We start from the raw sequence: 13,301 nt of genomic DNA on the forward strand, positions 1-13,301 counted from the left end.
TGTGGTGAACATTTTCACGATATCTATGTACACCAGATCATCACATGGTAATCTTTAAGACTACATAATGAGACATGTCAACTATGTCTCAGCAAAGCTGAAAAACAATATTCTTAGGTTGGCTATGGCATTTGTTGTGGGTGATAAACATTCCATCTTTCACCAGCATCCATGACTGAAAGGTTGTTGCTGAACCATGAAAGATACTTGGATTCTTGGCCTCTGGAGGAGAAGAATTCAATCCGGGGCCAGAGACGAGGTTTGATGGCTCAGAGCTTTTGTGTAATAGAGTTTTATTAAAGTATAAAAGGGATCAAGAAAGATTCTGACATAGAGATCAGAAGGGGGCAGAAAGAGTACACCTCTCGTTAGTCTTAGCAATGGAGTTATATACTTTTAATTAGTTATTACAATGAATCAATAGAATGTCTGGAGGTTGTAAAGATCTTACTAGACTCACTCCCATAATTTACATTTTAAGATAACATAATTAGTCTGAAGGTTTTCAGGAAGGAGAAACTGTCCTCAAGCAGGATACATTGTTGTTGTATAATCCCTAGTACAGAGTTTAAAAAACAATACCCAGCTGTGAATGTGACTGTTGATAGAAGCAAGGTCCGATGCTGTAAAGAGCAATATTGCATAGGAACCTGGAATGTCAGGTCCATGAATCAAGGCAAATTGTAAGTGGTCAAACAAGAGATGGCAAGAGTCAACATCGACATTCTAGGAATCAGCGAACTACAACACACTGGAATGGGTGAATTTAACTCAGATGACCATTATATCTGCTACTGCAGGCAGGAATCCCTCAGAAGAAATGGAGTAGCCATCATGGTCAACAAAAGAGTCCAAAATGCAGTACTTGGATGCAATCTCAAAAATGACAGAATGATCTCTGTTCATCTCCAAGGCAAACCATTCAATATCACAAAATCCAAGCCTATGCCCCAACCAGTAACGCTGAGGAAGCTGAAGTTGAACGGTTCTACAGTTGACCTGCAAGACCTTTTAGAACTAACACCTAAAAGAAATGTTCTTTTCATTATAGGGGACTGGAATTCAAAGGTAGGAAGGCAGGAAACATCTGGAGTAACAGGCAAATTTGACCTTGGAATGCGGAATGAAGCAGGGCAAAGAATAGAGTTTTGCCAAGAAAATGCACTGGTCTTAGCAAACACCCTCTTCCAACAACACAAGAGAAGACTCTACACATGGACATCACCAGATCGTCAACAGTGAAATCAGATTGTTTATATTCTTTGCAGCCAAAGATGGAGAAGCTCTATATAGTCAACAAAAACAAGGCCAGGAGCTAACTGTGGCTCAGATCATGAGCTCCTTATTACCAAATTCAGACTTAAATTGAAGAAAGTAAGGAAAACCGCTAGACCATTCAGGTATGACCTAAATCAAATCCCTTATAATTATAAAGTGGAAGTGAGAAATAGATTTAAGGGCCTAGATCTGATAGACAGAGTGCCTGATGAACTATGGAATGAGGTTCATGACATTGTAGAAGAGACAGGGATCAAGACCATCCCCATGGAAAATAAATGAAAAAAAGCAAAATGGCTGTCTGGGGAGGCCTTACAAATAGCTGTGAAAAGAAGAGAAGTGAAAAGCAAAGGAGAAAAGGAAAGATATAAGCATCAGAATGCAGAGTTCCAGAGAATAGCAAGAAGAGATAAGAAAGCCTTCTTCAGCGATCAATGCAAAGAAATAGAGGAAAAGAACAGAGTGGGAAATACTAGAGATCTCTTCAAGAAAATTAGAGATACCAGGGAACATTTCATGCAAAGATGAGCTAGATAAAGGACAGACATGGTATGGGCCTAACAGAAGCAGAAGATATTAAGAAGAGGTGGCAAGAATACACAGAAGAACTGTACAAAAAAGATCTTCACGACCCGGATAATCACGATGGTATGATCACTCATCTAGAGCCAGACATCCTGGAATGTGAAGTCAAGTGGGCCTTAGAAAGCATGACTATGAACAAAGCTAGTGGAGGTGATGGAATTCCAGTGGAGCTATTTTAAATCCTGAAAGATGATGTTGTGAAAGTGCTACACTCAATATGCCAGCAAATGTGGAAAACTCAGGAGTGGCCACAGGACTGGAAAAGGTCAGTTTTCATTCCAATCCCAAAGAAAGGCAATGCCAAAGAATGCTCAAACTACCGCACAATTGAACTCATCTCACACGCTAGTAAAGTAATGCTCAAAATTCTCCAAGGCAGGCTTCAACAATACGTGAACCGTGAACTCCCTGATGTTCAAGCTGGTTTTAGAAAAGGCAGAGGAACCAGAGATCAAATTGCCAACATCCGCTAGATCATGAAAAAAGCAAGAGAGTTCCAGAAAAACATCTATTTCTGGTTTATTGGCTATGACAAAGCCTTTGACTGTGTGGATCACAATAAACTGTGGAAAATTCTGAAAGAGGTGGGAATACCAGATCACCTGCCCTGCCTCTTGAGAAATCTGCCTGCAGGTCAGGAAGCAACAGTTAGAACTGGACATGGAACAACAGACTGGTTCCAAATAGGAAAATGAGTACGTCAAGGCTGAATGTTGTCACCCTGCTTATTTAACTTCTATGCAGAGTACATCATGAGAAACGCTGGACTGGAAGAAACACAAGCTGAAATCAAGATTGCCAGGTGAAATATCAATAACCTCAGATCTGCAGATGACAGCACCCTTATGGCAGAAAGTGAAGAGGAACTAAAAAGCCTCTTGATGAAAGTGAAAAAGTTGGCTTAAAGCTCAACATTCAGAAAACAGATTATGGCATCCGGTCCCATCACTTCATGGCAAATAGATGGGGAAACAGTGGAAACAGTGTCAGACTTTATTTTGGGGGGCTCCAAAATCACTGCAGATGGTGATTGCAGCCGTGAAATTAAAAGGCACTTACCCCTTGGAAGGAAAGTTATGACCAACCTAGATAGCATATTCAAAAGCAAAGACATTACTTTGCCGACTAAGGTCAGTTTAGTCAAGGCTATGGTTTTTCCAGTAGTCATGTATGGATGTGAGTGTTGGACTCTGAAGAAAGCTGAGCTCCGAAGAATTGATGCTTTTGAACTGTGGTGTTGGAGAAGACTCTTGAGAGTCCCTTGAACTGCAAGGAGATCCAACCAATCCATTCTACAGCAGATCAGTCCCGGGTGTTCTTTGGAAGGAATGATGCTCAGGCTGAAACTCCAATCCTTTGGCCACCTTGTGCAAAGAGTTGACTCACTGGAAAAGACTCTGATGCTGGGAGGTATTGGGGGCAGGAAGAGAAGGGGACGACAGAGTATGAGATGGCTGGATGGCATCACCGACTCGATGGACATGAGTTTGAGTGAACTCCAGGAGCTGATGATGGACAGGGAGGCCTGGCATGCTGCAATTCATGTGGTCTCAAAGAGTCTGACATGACTGAGTGACTGAGCTGAACTGAACTGAACTGAAGGAATGTAGACAAAAAAAAAAAAGTTTGTCCTTTCATCCTCCTTGAGAATTTCAGACCCCTGTCTTCTTGGGGAAACCTGGACTTTTTATCAACCTACCTAGGAAGTGATTCTCTGAAACCCAGGGTAAGGTGATTTGAAGGCCTGCAAGTCGCATTAAAATCTTATATTCTTCATGACTTCTAATAGTGATAAGGGGAAAGAGAAAGCAGGGAGGGAATGGGTCATGCTGGGAGGTGAAATGGTTGAGTGCTCTTACAAGAGAGTTAGAATAGATGTCACTGAGATGGATGCACTTGAGCAAAAGTGAAGGCAAACAGTGGACACATCAGGCACAGAATAGAAAATCTAAGTCCAGGAGGAGTGCCTCTGTCACATTTAAGGGCAAGCAAGTTGGCTTATGTGGGTGGAGTTTAGTGAGGGATGGAGAAAGGAGCTGAAGATAAGGTCAGAAAGCTAGTGAGGCTAGGGGGTCTGTGTCATGTAGGCTCTTGAAAGGACTTCAGGCTGAGAGAAATGGACAACAATATTTCAGGCTTCGAACACGGTAGTTACATGATCAGAAGTAAAAAAAAAAAAAAAATCACTCCAGCTATTACAGTGCTGCGTGCTGCAGTCCATGGGGCTGCAAAGGGTTGGACATGACTGAGCCACTGAACTGTACTGATTCTGCTTCCAAAATCTGTGTTTTTTCATCATGATACAAGGCCTCCCAGATGACCCGAATTAGTTCTACAGCAATGAAAAAGAGTATCTCATTATCTCTGTCATGCAAACATTTGATAACCCTTAGAGGAACTATTATAGATAGGGTTGATAACTCAGATAGCTGAATCATCTCTTCCAGTTCTTATGTTCTATGATTTCCTGATTGTATGACAGGCTAGAGAAACTAAGTGGAAGATCAGTGTGTGTGTGTGTGTGTGTGTGTGTGTGTCTGCATATCTGTATGTATTTTTCCTTTTCCTTTTTTTCCAGATCTAAGGCATATCCACATACCCACTCTATCTGGACTTTGCTCAGGGTATCTCAACTGGTCTTTTTAAGAAAAAAGAGGTTCTGCTTTTTTTCCCAAACAGCCATAAAATCAGCACCAAGTCACAATAACCTATTGGCTTTTATTCTTAATGACTTCCCTGAGGGAAAAAAGCATTTGCATTTCAGTCCATACTATTCTGGCACATAATACATTCTTGCATGCATTTATAATTCTTACATGCACCTTTCCATAAGTTCTCCAAGGTTAATGCTATTCCAAAATATCATTTCCAAAATATCATTTCTACATTTTATGTCATACTGGGGATATGGAATAATTTCTGGTGGGCCTCCCAGGTGGCAGAGTAGTAAAGAATCTGCCCACCAATGCAGGACACACAGGAGACATGGGTTCAATCCCTGAGTCAGGAATATTCCCTAAAGGAGGAAATGGCAATCCACTCTAGTATTCTTGCCTGGAATATCCATAGACAGAGGAGCCTGGCAGGCTACAGTCCATAGGGTAGAAAAGGGTCAGATATGACTGAGTAACTAAGCACAGGTGTTACATTGTGGGGAGAAAAGGAGGAAAAAGAGTCCTCTTTTAGGGCTCTACAAAAATTCAGGTGAGAGATGATATTGACCTGGACCATGGAATGAGCGAGTAGTAAAGGCGGTCAGAAATTGTTAGAATTGGAATATATTTTAAGAGCAGAGTCAACCAGAGTGTACTTATGGGACATAAATGAAAGGAAAAGGGGGATCATTTCCTTGCTGAAGGGGTCCTTGGTGGTGGGGAGCATGGTTCCCTCCCATCTCTGTCTTCTCCAGTTCAAGTCCACCCTGCAGCCAAATCCACAAACTGGATTTTTACTGACAGGGGGTCAGACCAACTTCCTCTTTGTTTTCTCCTAAATCCCAATGTGGGCCCAGGATTTTGCATTTTTATAAAAATTTCAGCAGTAAGTTGAATGCAGCTATTCTGTAGACTGATATTTGGGAAGGCCCTTTTTAAAATTTATTTTAAAACTTTTTTTATATTAGAGTATAGCCAATTAACAATGTTGTGATGATTTCAGGCAGACAGCAAAGGGACTCAGCCATATATATTCTTGTATCCATTTCCCCCCCAAACTTCTCCTATCCAGGCTGCCACATAACATAGAGCAGAGTTTCTTGTACTATACAGTAGGTCCTTGTCAGTCACCTCTTTTAAATATTGTAGTGTGTATGTGTACATCCCATATGCCTAAAGATCCTTTCCTCCCATTGGGAAGACCTTTTAGAGTTTGAGTTGTTGTTGTTGTTGTTGTTGTTGTTGTTTTTTCCTTTGGAGATGTCTAACAATACCTCACATGTGTATTTAATGAGTCATTACCTGCTTCTTTCTTCATAAGGAATCTAACATCCCCAATGCAATGCACTATTGTCTAACCATTCTTGTGTTCTAACTTTTGCTCCAGTCATACTGCATTCTGACTGTTCTAATTTCTAAATAAATGTAGAAATGAAGCACAGGTTGATATAAGTTCAAATCTTATCAATTAAGAAAATATAATTATTAGTGAATTACGTTGTTGTATGGCAGAAACCTAAACAACGTTATAAAACAATTTTCCTCCAAAAATTTCTTCCTAAAATTTTTTTTTTAATTCATAAAAAAGAAAATGTTACCATAGTTCTGGGATATAGTGAATGGATGAGTGAATTTTTCTTAATAGGGGCAAGCTTTGTGTCTTTGACCCTGGAACTGAATAAGAATTGCAAGAGCAGTTTTGCTTCAGTTTGCCAAAGCCACATGCATACATGTGAAAGTAAATCTAGTGTTACCTGGGTGGTGAGTAACGAGCTCTCTTCCTTGGATCCACTAGACATGTTGTGTACCTTAAATGTGTTGTGTCCACCAGGTCAGGGTTCTCCCCCAAAAGGGACTCTAAAGAGGCTTTAGAGATGAGAACACAGGCTTGACTGAAAGCAACTTCAAAAGTTTGTGACCAAATAATAAAATGAATGATCTTGAATTTCTGTATATTTGAGGAGTAGTCCTTGATATGTTTCTACTGTGAATGCCAAAATTCAGACGTGAAACCTTCCAGATACTGTCTGAGACAGACTTTTTGTGACTTGATGTAGGATCTTTTCTCCCAGCACGGTCCAAAGTTGTCTTCTATCCAAACACTCATATAGGCGATTGTATTAAGATTTTTTCTTGTTTCTGTTTTGTATCAACAATTAGACATTGAGACCTTGAAGCAGTAACCCTCTCTTGTCCTTCTGAAGTTGGGCTGACCACCACGCAGGCAGCTGGGCCTGAATGCACAAAGGACTTGGGACAATGGGTATCTCTGTGTAGCTAGTCCCTGATGATGGCGGTACTCCCAAGTCTTGGTTCTGTATCTAGAATAGAGGATGTTCTTCAGCTACCATTTTCCAAGAAAGATCAATTTCAAGAAGAACGAATAACTGTGTTTTCTTCTTATTCATCTGAATTTGCGGGTGGAAATCATGAACACTATATTGAGGAGAATTTTCTAGTTATCAGAACAAGAACAATAGGTGTGCTTGCTCCAGGACATGAAGATATTGTTCTCATTGAAGATGGATTGGATGAACATTCAGCAGATGTTGAAATGCATGTTATCAAAGAAAAGCTTTTTTAACTCTTTCTTGTGAATCTGAGCATTTCTTATACATTATTATCAACTCCTTCTATAATAAAGATGTTTACTGATGTAACACTTTATTCCTGTTGTGATCTGATCACACTTATTCTGTGAAGGCAGGAGGAGAAGGAGACAACAGGATAAGATGGCTGGATGGCATCACCGACTCTATGGACATGAGTTTGAGCAAACTCTGGGAGTTGGTTATGGATAGGAAAGCCTGGTGTGCTGCAGTCGATGGGGTCACAAAGAGTCAGACACAACTGAGGGACTGAGCTGAACTGAACTGAATAAGAACTCCTTGAACACTTCCTTGCAAATCTGAGATTTCTTTTACATTATTATCAGCTCCTTCTATAATAAAGATGTTTATTGATGTAGCACTTTATTCCTGTTGTGATCTGATCACACTTATCCTCTGATTGCGACTGGTCTTCAAGTTCCCACAAACTCTGAGATCCAGTAAGTGCAAGAATACAAAGATGAAGAAGAACAGGTAGTGGTTCTGAGACATGGAGGGGAGGGAACAGAAGCAGGAGCCAGGGAACAGGACCAAAGCACCAGGGCCACTGTCACCTGGAGCTTACCATCATCCTGTCCACACAGTTACTATGGTTTGGGATGCACTGTGTAGAAAACGAGAGTCAAAGAGAAACAGAAGTGGCTACTGGAGGGAGAGAATATACCAGAGTGCTTGGTGTGATGTTTGTGGAACAATGTGTTTCCATTCCTGAGTGTCAGCTGTTCACACAGAGATTGTGACAATTTCTACCATATCCATGTCTGCTGGTGGGGAAACACTAGGACTAGTTCAAGGTGTAAATCCAAATGCTCTTAGAAAATACTTTGAATTCAGTAGGGAAGAGAAATGGTGGTAGTCATCACAAACTCAGAAAGAGTGAAGAAATTAAAACTTTACATTTTTCTTCAGTAGATAGGGATAATCAGATGGTTAATTATGAAAATAGACAGCAAAGGGATCCAAGCAGTCCATCCAAAAGAAAATCAGTCCTGAGTATTCATTGGAAGGACTGATGTTGAAGCTAAAACTCCAATACTTGGGCCACCCAATGTGAAGAACTGACTCATTGGAAAAGACCCTGATGCTGGGAAAGATTGAAGGCGGGAGGCTAAGGGGATGACAGAGGATGGGAAGGTTGGATGGCATCACCAACTCGATGGACATGAGTTTGAGTAGACTCTGGGAGTTGATGATGGACAGGGAAGCCTGGTGTGCTGCAGTCCATGGGGTCGCAAAGAGACAGACACGACTGAGGGACTGAACTGAACTGAACTGAAAGCATTAAAGAGTAAAGGTCACCAAGAGAACTTGGCAGTTGAGCCAAGCGATTTGAGATAAAGTTTTAGGGTGTTTCCAGGAAGTTCCACTCCATTAAGCTTTATCATAAAAGTAAATTGTAGGGTTTTTTTTTTCCCTTTCTGTGGATTGCCTTTTCACAACTTTTGTATTACTAGTTTCCTTTGATGCAAAAACATTTTGAGTTTTGATGAATACTGATTTACCTATTTTTTTCTTCTGTTGCCTGTGCTTTCATGACATATCCAAATCTAGTGTCATGAAGCTTCCCTTCTAGTTTGCCTTCTAAAAGTTCTATATTTGTGTCTTGTATGTGTTAATGCATAGTGAGGTTTATGTGTGTGGGGAGTGAGTGTGTTCACAATTGGGCATCTACAACAAGTGCAAAATACCCACTCTTTGCAGATTTGTGCCATGTCCTGACTGGCCTTCACTAGTTAACTTGGCATGCTTTAGTCCTGGGATTACCCCAATAGTCAAGCTGAGGGCACTGAGTTCTTTTCCGAGTCAGCATCTTGCCTGGAGTAGGTGTGCCTCTTTGATTGTCCTGAATATATGGCTGTTTTTAAATGTCCTCTCTCCCCATAATCCACACCCCAGTTCTACTCAGGGTTTTATATGTTCTCATCTATATCTCCACTCTTACTCCCTTGTCCCTGGCCCCATATATATCTAGTCTCCTCTGCAACAGTAATGAGCTATTTCGGCTGCTCTTCACTTTAACCCTAGGCTTAGGTGAAACAGACATAGCCCCAAACAGGTTGGAACATTGCATTAAAGTTTTTGTGATCAGTCTTGTGTGCTGGAGGCAGCTGGGAACAGAGCTGCCACCCATTATAGATCAAGACTTCACTCTTCAAGTCAGGGGAGAGGTAAGTGTGAGGAAAAACACGGTAAAATGTCCTTCCTCTAGGTTCTGGAATTTTCCTGATTGAGTGTTTAATGTGTTCCTGTAGATTTTGACTGTTTGACTGTTTCCAGAGCTCCTGGGAGGTTTTTCATCTGGTTTCTGATTGTTTTCTCACATTTATAAGGGAGAATTCAACACTTCCTAGCTCACCATTTTGCTGACATCACTCCATGTGTTAAATTTTATTTGACTTCACAACATCCCATTGTATCAATGCATCTTGATCTCCCTAACTCTTCCCTTATTTGTTACAATATAACTTGTGTACAGCTTCTTCATTTATGACTATCCATTGAGCTACCCCACGCCTGAGGTCAGGGGCTGCAGCTGAGAAGAGCAACCCCACCTCCAAGGAGTTGCTGCTGCATGGACACAGGAGGGCCAAGAGGAGCTACTCCACGTTCAAGGTCAGGAAGGGGTTCCCTGAGGAGATATCCCTCATCGAAGGTAAGGAGCAACGGCTGTGCATCACTGGAGAAGCTGTGAAGAGATACCCCACGTCCAAGGTAAGAGAAACCCAAGTAAGACTGGGTAGGTGTTGCGAGAGGGCATCAGAAGGCAGACACTGAAACCATAATCACAGAAAACTAGCCAGTCTGATCACATGGACCACAGCCTTGTCTAACTCAGTGAAACTAAGCCATGTCCTGTGGGGCCACCCAAGACGGGCAGGTCATGGTGGAGAGGTCTGACAGAATGTGGTCCACCGGAGAATGGCAAACCACTTCAGTATTCTTGCTTTGAGAACCACATGAACAGTATGAAAAGGCAAAATGATAGGATACTGAAGAGGAACTCCCCAGGTCGGTAGGTGCCCAAATTGCTAATGGAGATCAGTGGAGAAATAACTCCAAAAAGAATGAAGAGATGGAGCCAAAGCAAAGCAATACCCAGTTGTGGATGTGACTGGTGGTAGAAGCAAGGTCCGATGCTGTAAAGAGCAATATTGCATAAGAACCTGGAATGTCAGGTCCATGAATCAAGGCAAATTGGAAGTGGTTAAACAGGAGATGGCAAGAGTGAACACTGACATTCTAGGAATCAGCAAACTGAAATGGACAGGAATGGGTGAATTTAACTCAGATGACCATTATATCTACTACTGTGGGCAGGAATCCCTTAGAAGAAATGGAGTAGCCATCATGGTCAACAAAAGAGTCTGAAATGCAGAACTTGGATGCAATCTCAAAAATGACAGAATGATCTCTGTTCATTTCCAAGGAAAACCATTCAATATCACAGTAATCCAAGCCTATGCCCCAACCAGTAACGCCGAAGAAGCTGAAGTTGAACGGTTCTATGAAGACCTACAAGACCTTTTAGAACTAACACCAAAAACAGATGTACTTTTTATTATAGGGGACTGGAATGCAAAAGTAGGAAGTCAAGAAACACCTGGGGTAACAAGCAAATTTGGCCTTGGAATATGGAATGAAGCAGGGCAAAGAATAATAAAATTTTGCAAGAGAATGCACTGGTCATAGCAAACATCCTCTTCCAACAACACAAGAGAAGACTGTATACATGGACCTCACCAGATGGTCAACACCAAAATCAGATTGACTATATTCTTTGTAGCCAAAGATGGAGAAACTCTATACAGTCAACAAAAACAAGATCAGGAGCTGACTGTGGCTCAGATCATGAATTCCTTATTGCCAAATTCAGACTGAAATTGAAGACAGTAGGGAAAACCACTAGACCATTCAGGTATGACCTAAATCAAATCCCTTATGATTATAAAGTGGAAGTGAGAAATAGATTTAAGGGCCTAGATCTGATAGATAGAGTGCCTGATGAACTATGGACGAAGGCATTGTACAGGACAGAGGGATCAAGACCATCCTCATGGAAAAAAAATGAAAAAAAGCAAGATGGCTGTCTGGAGAGGCCTTACAAATAGCTGTGAAAAGAAGAGAAGTGAAAAGCAAACGAGAAAGGAGAGATATAAGCATCTGAATGCAGAGCTCCAAAGAATAGTAAGGAGAGATAAGAAAGCCTTCCTCAGCGGTCAATGCAAAGAAATAGAGGAAAACAACAGAATGGGAAAGACTAGAGATCTCTTCAAGAAAATTAGAGATACCAAGGGAACATTTCATGCAAAGATGGGCTTGATAAAGGAGAGAAATGGTATGGACCTAACAGAAGCAGAAGATATTAAGAAGAGGTGGCAAGAATACACAGAAGGACTGTACAAAAAAGATCTTCATGACCAAGATAATCACGATAATATGATCACTACCCTAGAGCCAGACATCCTGGAATGTGAAGTCAAGTGGGCCTTAGAAAGCATCACTACGAACAAAGGTAGTACAGGTGATGGAATTCCAGTTAAGCTATTTCAAATCCTGAAAGATGATGCTGTGAAAGTGCTGCACTCAATATGCCAGTAAATTTGGAAAACAGCAGTAGCCACAGGACTGGAAAAGGTCAGTTTTCATTCCAATCCCAAAGAAAGGCAATGCCAAAGAATGCTCAAACTACCACACAATTGCACTCATCTCACACACTAGTAAAGGAATGCTCAAAATTCTCCAAGCCAGGCTTCAGCAATATGTGAACCGTGAACTTGCAGATGTTCAAGGTGGTTTTAGGAAAGGCAGAAGAACCAGAGATTAAATTGCCAACATCCACTGGATCATGAAAAAGGAACAGAGTTCCAGAAAAACATCTATTTATGCTTTATTGACTAAGCCAAAGCCTTTGATTGTGTGGATCACAATAAACTGTGGAAAATCTGAAAGAGATGGAAATAACAGCCCACCTGATCTGCCTCTTGAGAAACTTATATGCAGGTCAGGAAGCAACAGTTAGAACTGAATATGGAACAACAGACTGGTTCCAAATAGGAAAAGGAGTATATCAAGGCTGTATATTGTCACCCTGCTTATTTAACTTATATGCAGAGTACATCATGAGAAATGCTGGGCTGGAGGAAGCACAAGGTGAATCAAGATTGATGGGAGAAATATCATTAACCTCAGATGTGCAGATGACACCTCCCTTGTGGCAGAAAATGAAGAGGAACTAAAAAGCCTCTTGATGAAAGTGAAAGAGGAGATTGAAAAAGTTGGCTTAAAGCTCAGCATTCAGAAAACTAATATTATGGCATCCGGTGCCATCACTTCATGGCAAATAGATGGAGAAACAGTGGAAACAGTGACAGACTTTATTTTCTTGGGCTCCAAAATCACTGCAGATGGTGACTACAGCCATGAAATGAAAAGATGCTTGCTCCCTGGAAGAAAAGCTATGACCAACCTAGTTAGTTAGTTAGTTCAGTTGCTCAGCATGGTCCGACTCTTTGCGACCCCATGAACTGCAGCATGCCAGGCCTCCCTGTCCATCACCAACACCTGGAGTTCACTCAAACTCATGTCCACTGAGTCAGTGATGCCATCCAGCCATCTCATCCTCTGTCGTCCCCTTCTCCTCCTGCCCCCAATCCCTCCCAGTGTCAGAGTCTTTTCCAATGAGTCAACTCTTCGTATGAGTTGGCCAAAGTATTGGAGTTTCAGCTTTAGCATCATTCCTTCCAAAGAACATCCAGGACTGATCTTTAGAATGGACTGGTTGGATCTCCTTGCAGTCCAAAGGACTCTCAAGAGTCTTCTCCAGCACCACAGTAAAAGCATCAATTCTTCAGTGCTCAGCTTTCTTCACAGTCCAACTCTCGCATTCATACATGACTACTGGAAAAAACATAGCTTTGACTAGATGAAACTGTGTCAGCAATGTAATGTCTCTGCTTTTTTAATATGCTGTCTAGGTTGGTCCTAGCTTTTCTTCCAAGGAGCAAGCATCTTTTAATTTAAGGATTCAGTCACCATCTGCAGGGTTTTGGAGCCCTAGAAAATAAAGTCTGTCACTATTTCCATTGCTTCCCCATCTATTTGCCATAAAGTGATGGAACTGGATGCTATCACTTATTGGTACCATCACTTATGGATGCCATAATATATCGGTGAC

The 13,301-nt window shown here is 41.4% G+C and overlaps 1 protein-coding gene across 1 annotated transcript in view; it reads left to right on the forward strand.

The window, feature by feature from the left end:
• LOC138417523 (dihydrodiol dehydrogenase 3) overlaps positions 1–7,492 on the forward strand; it is a 32,477-nt gene extending 24,985 nt beyond the window's left edge. Inside the window, exon 9 of the mRNA XM_069547891.1 lies at positions 6,678–7,492. Within this exon, the coding sequence (XP_069403992.1) occupies positions 6,678–6,684 (7 nt within the window). The 3' untranslated portion in view covers positions 6,685–7,492. The remainder of the gene's footprint in view (positions 1–6,677) is intronic.
• The last annotated feature ends 5,809 nt before the right edge of the window (positions 7,493–13,301 follow it).

Source organism: Ovis canadensis, chromosome 13, assembly GCF_042477335.2.
Source record: "Ovis canadensis isolate MfBH-ARS-UI-01 breed Bighorn chromosome 13, ARS-UI_OviCan_v2, whole genome shotgun sequence".
Lineage (NCBI taxonomy): Eukaryota > Metazoa > Chordata > Mammalia > Artiodactyla > Bovidae > Ovis > Ovis canadensis.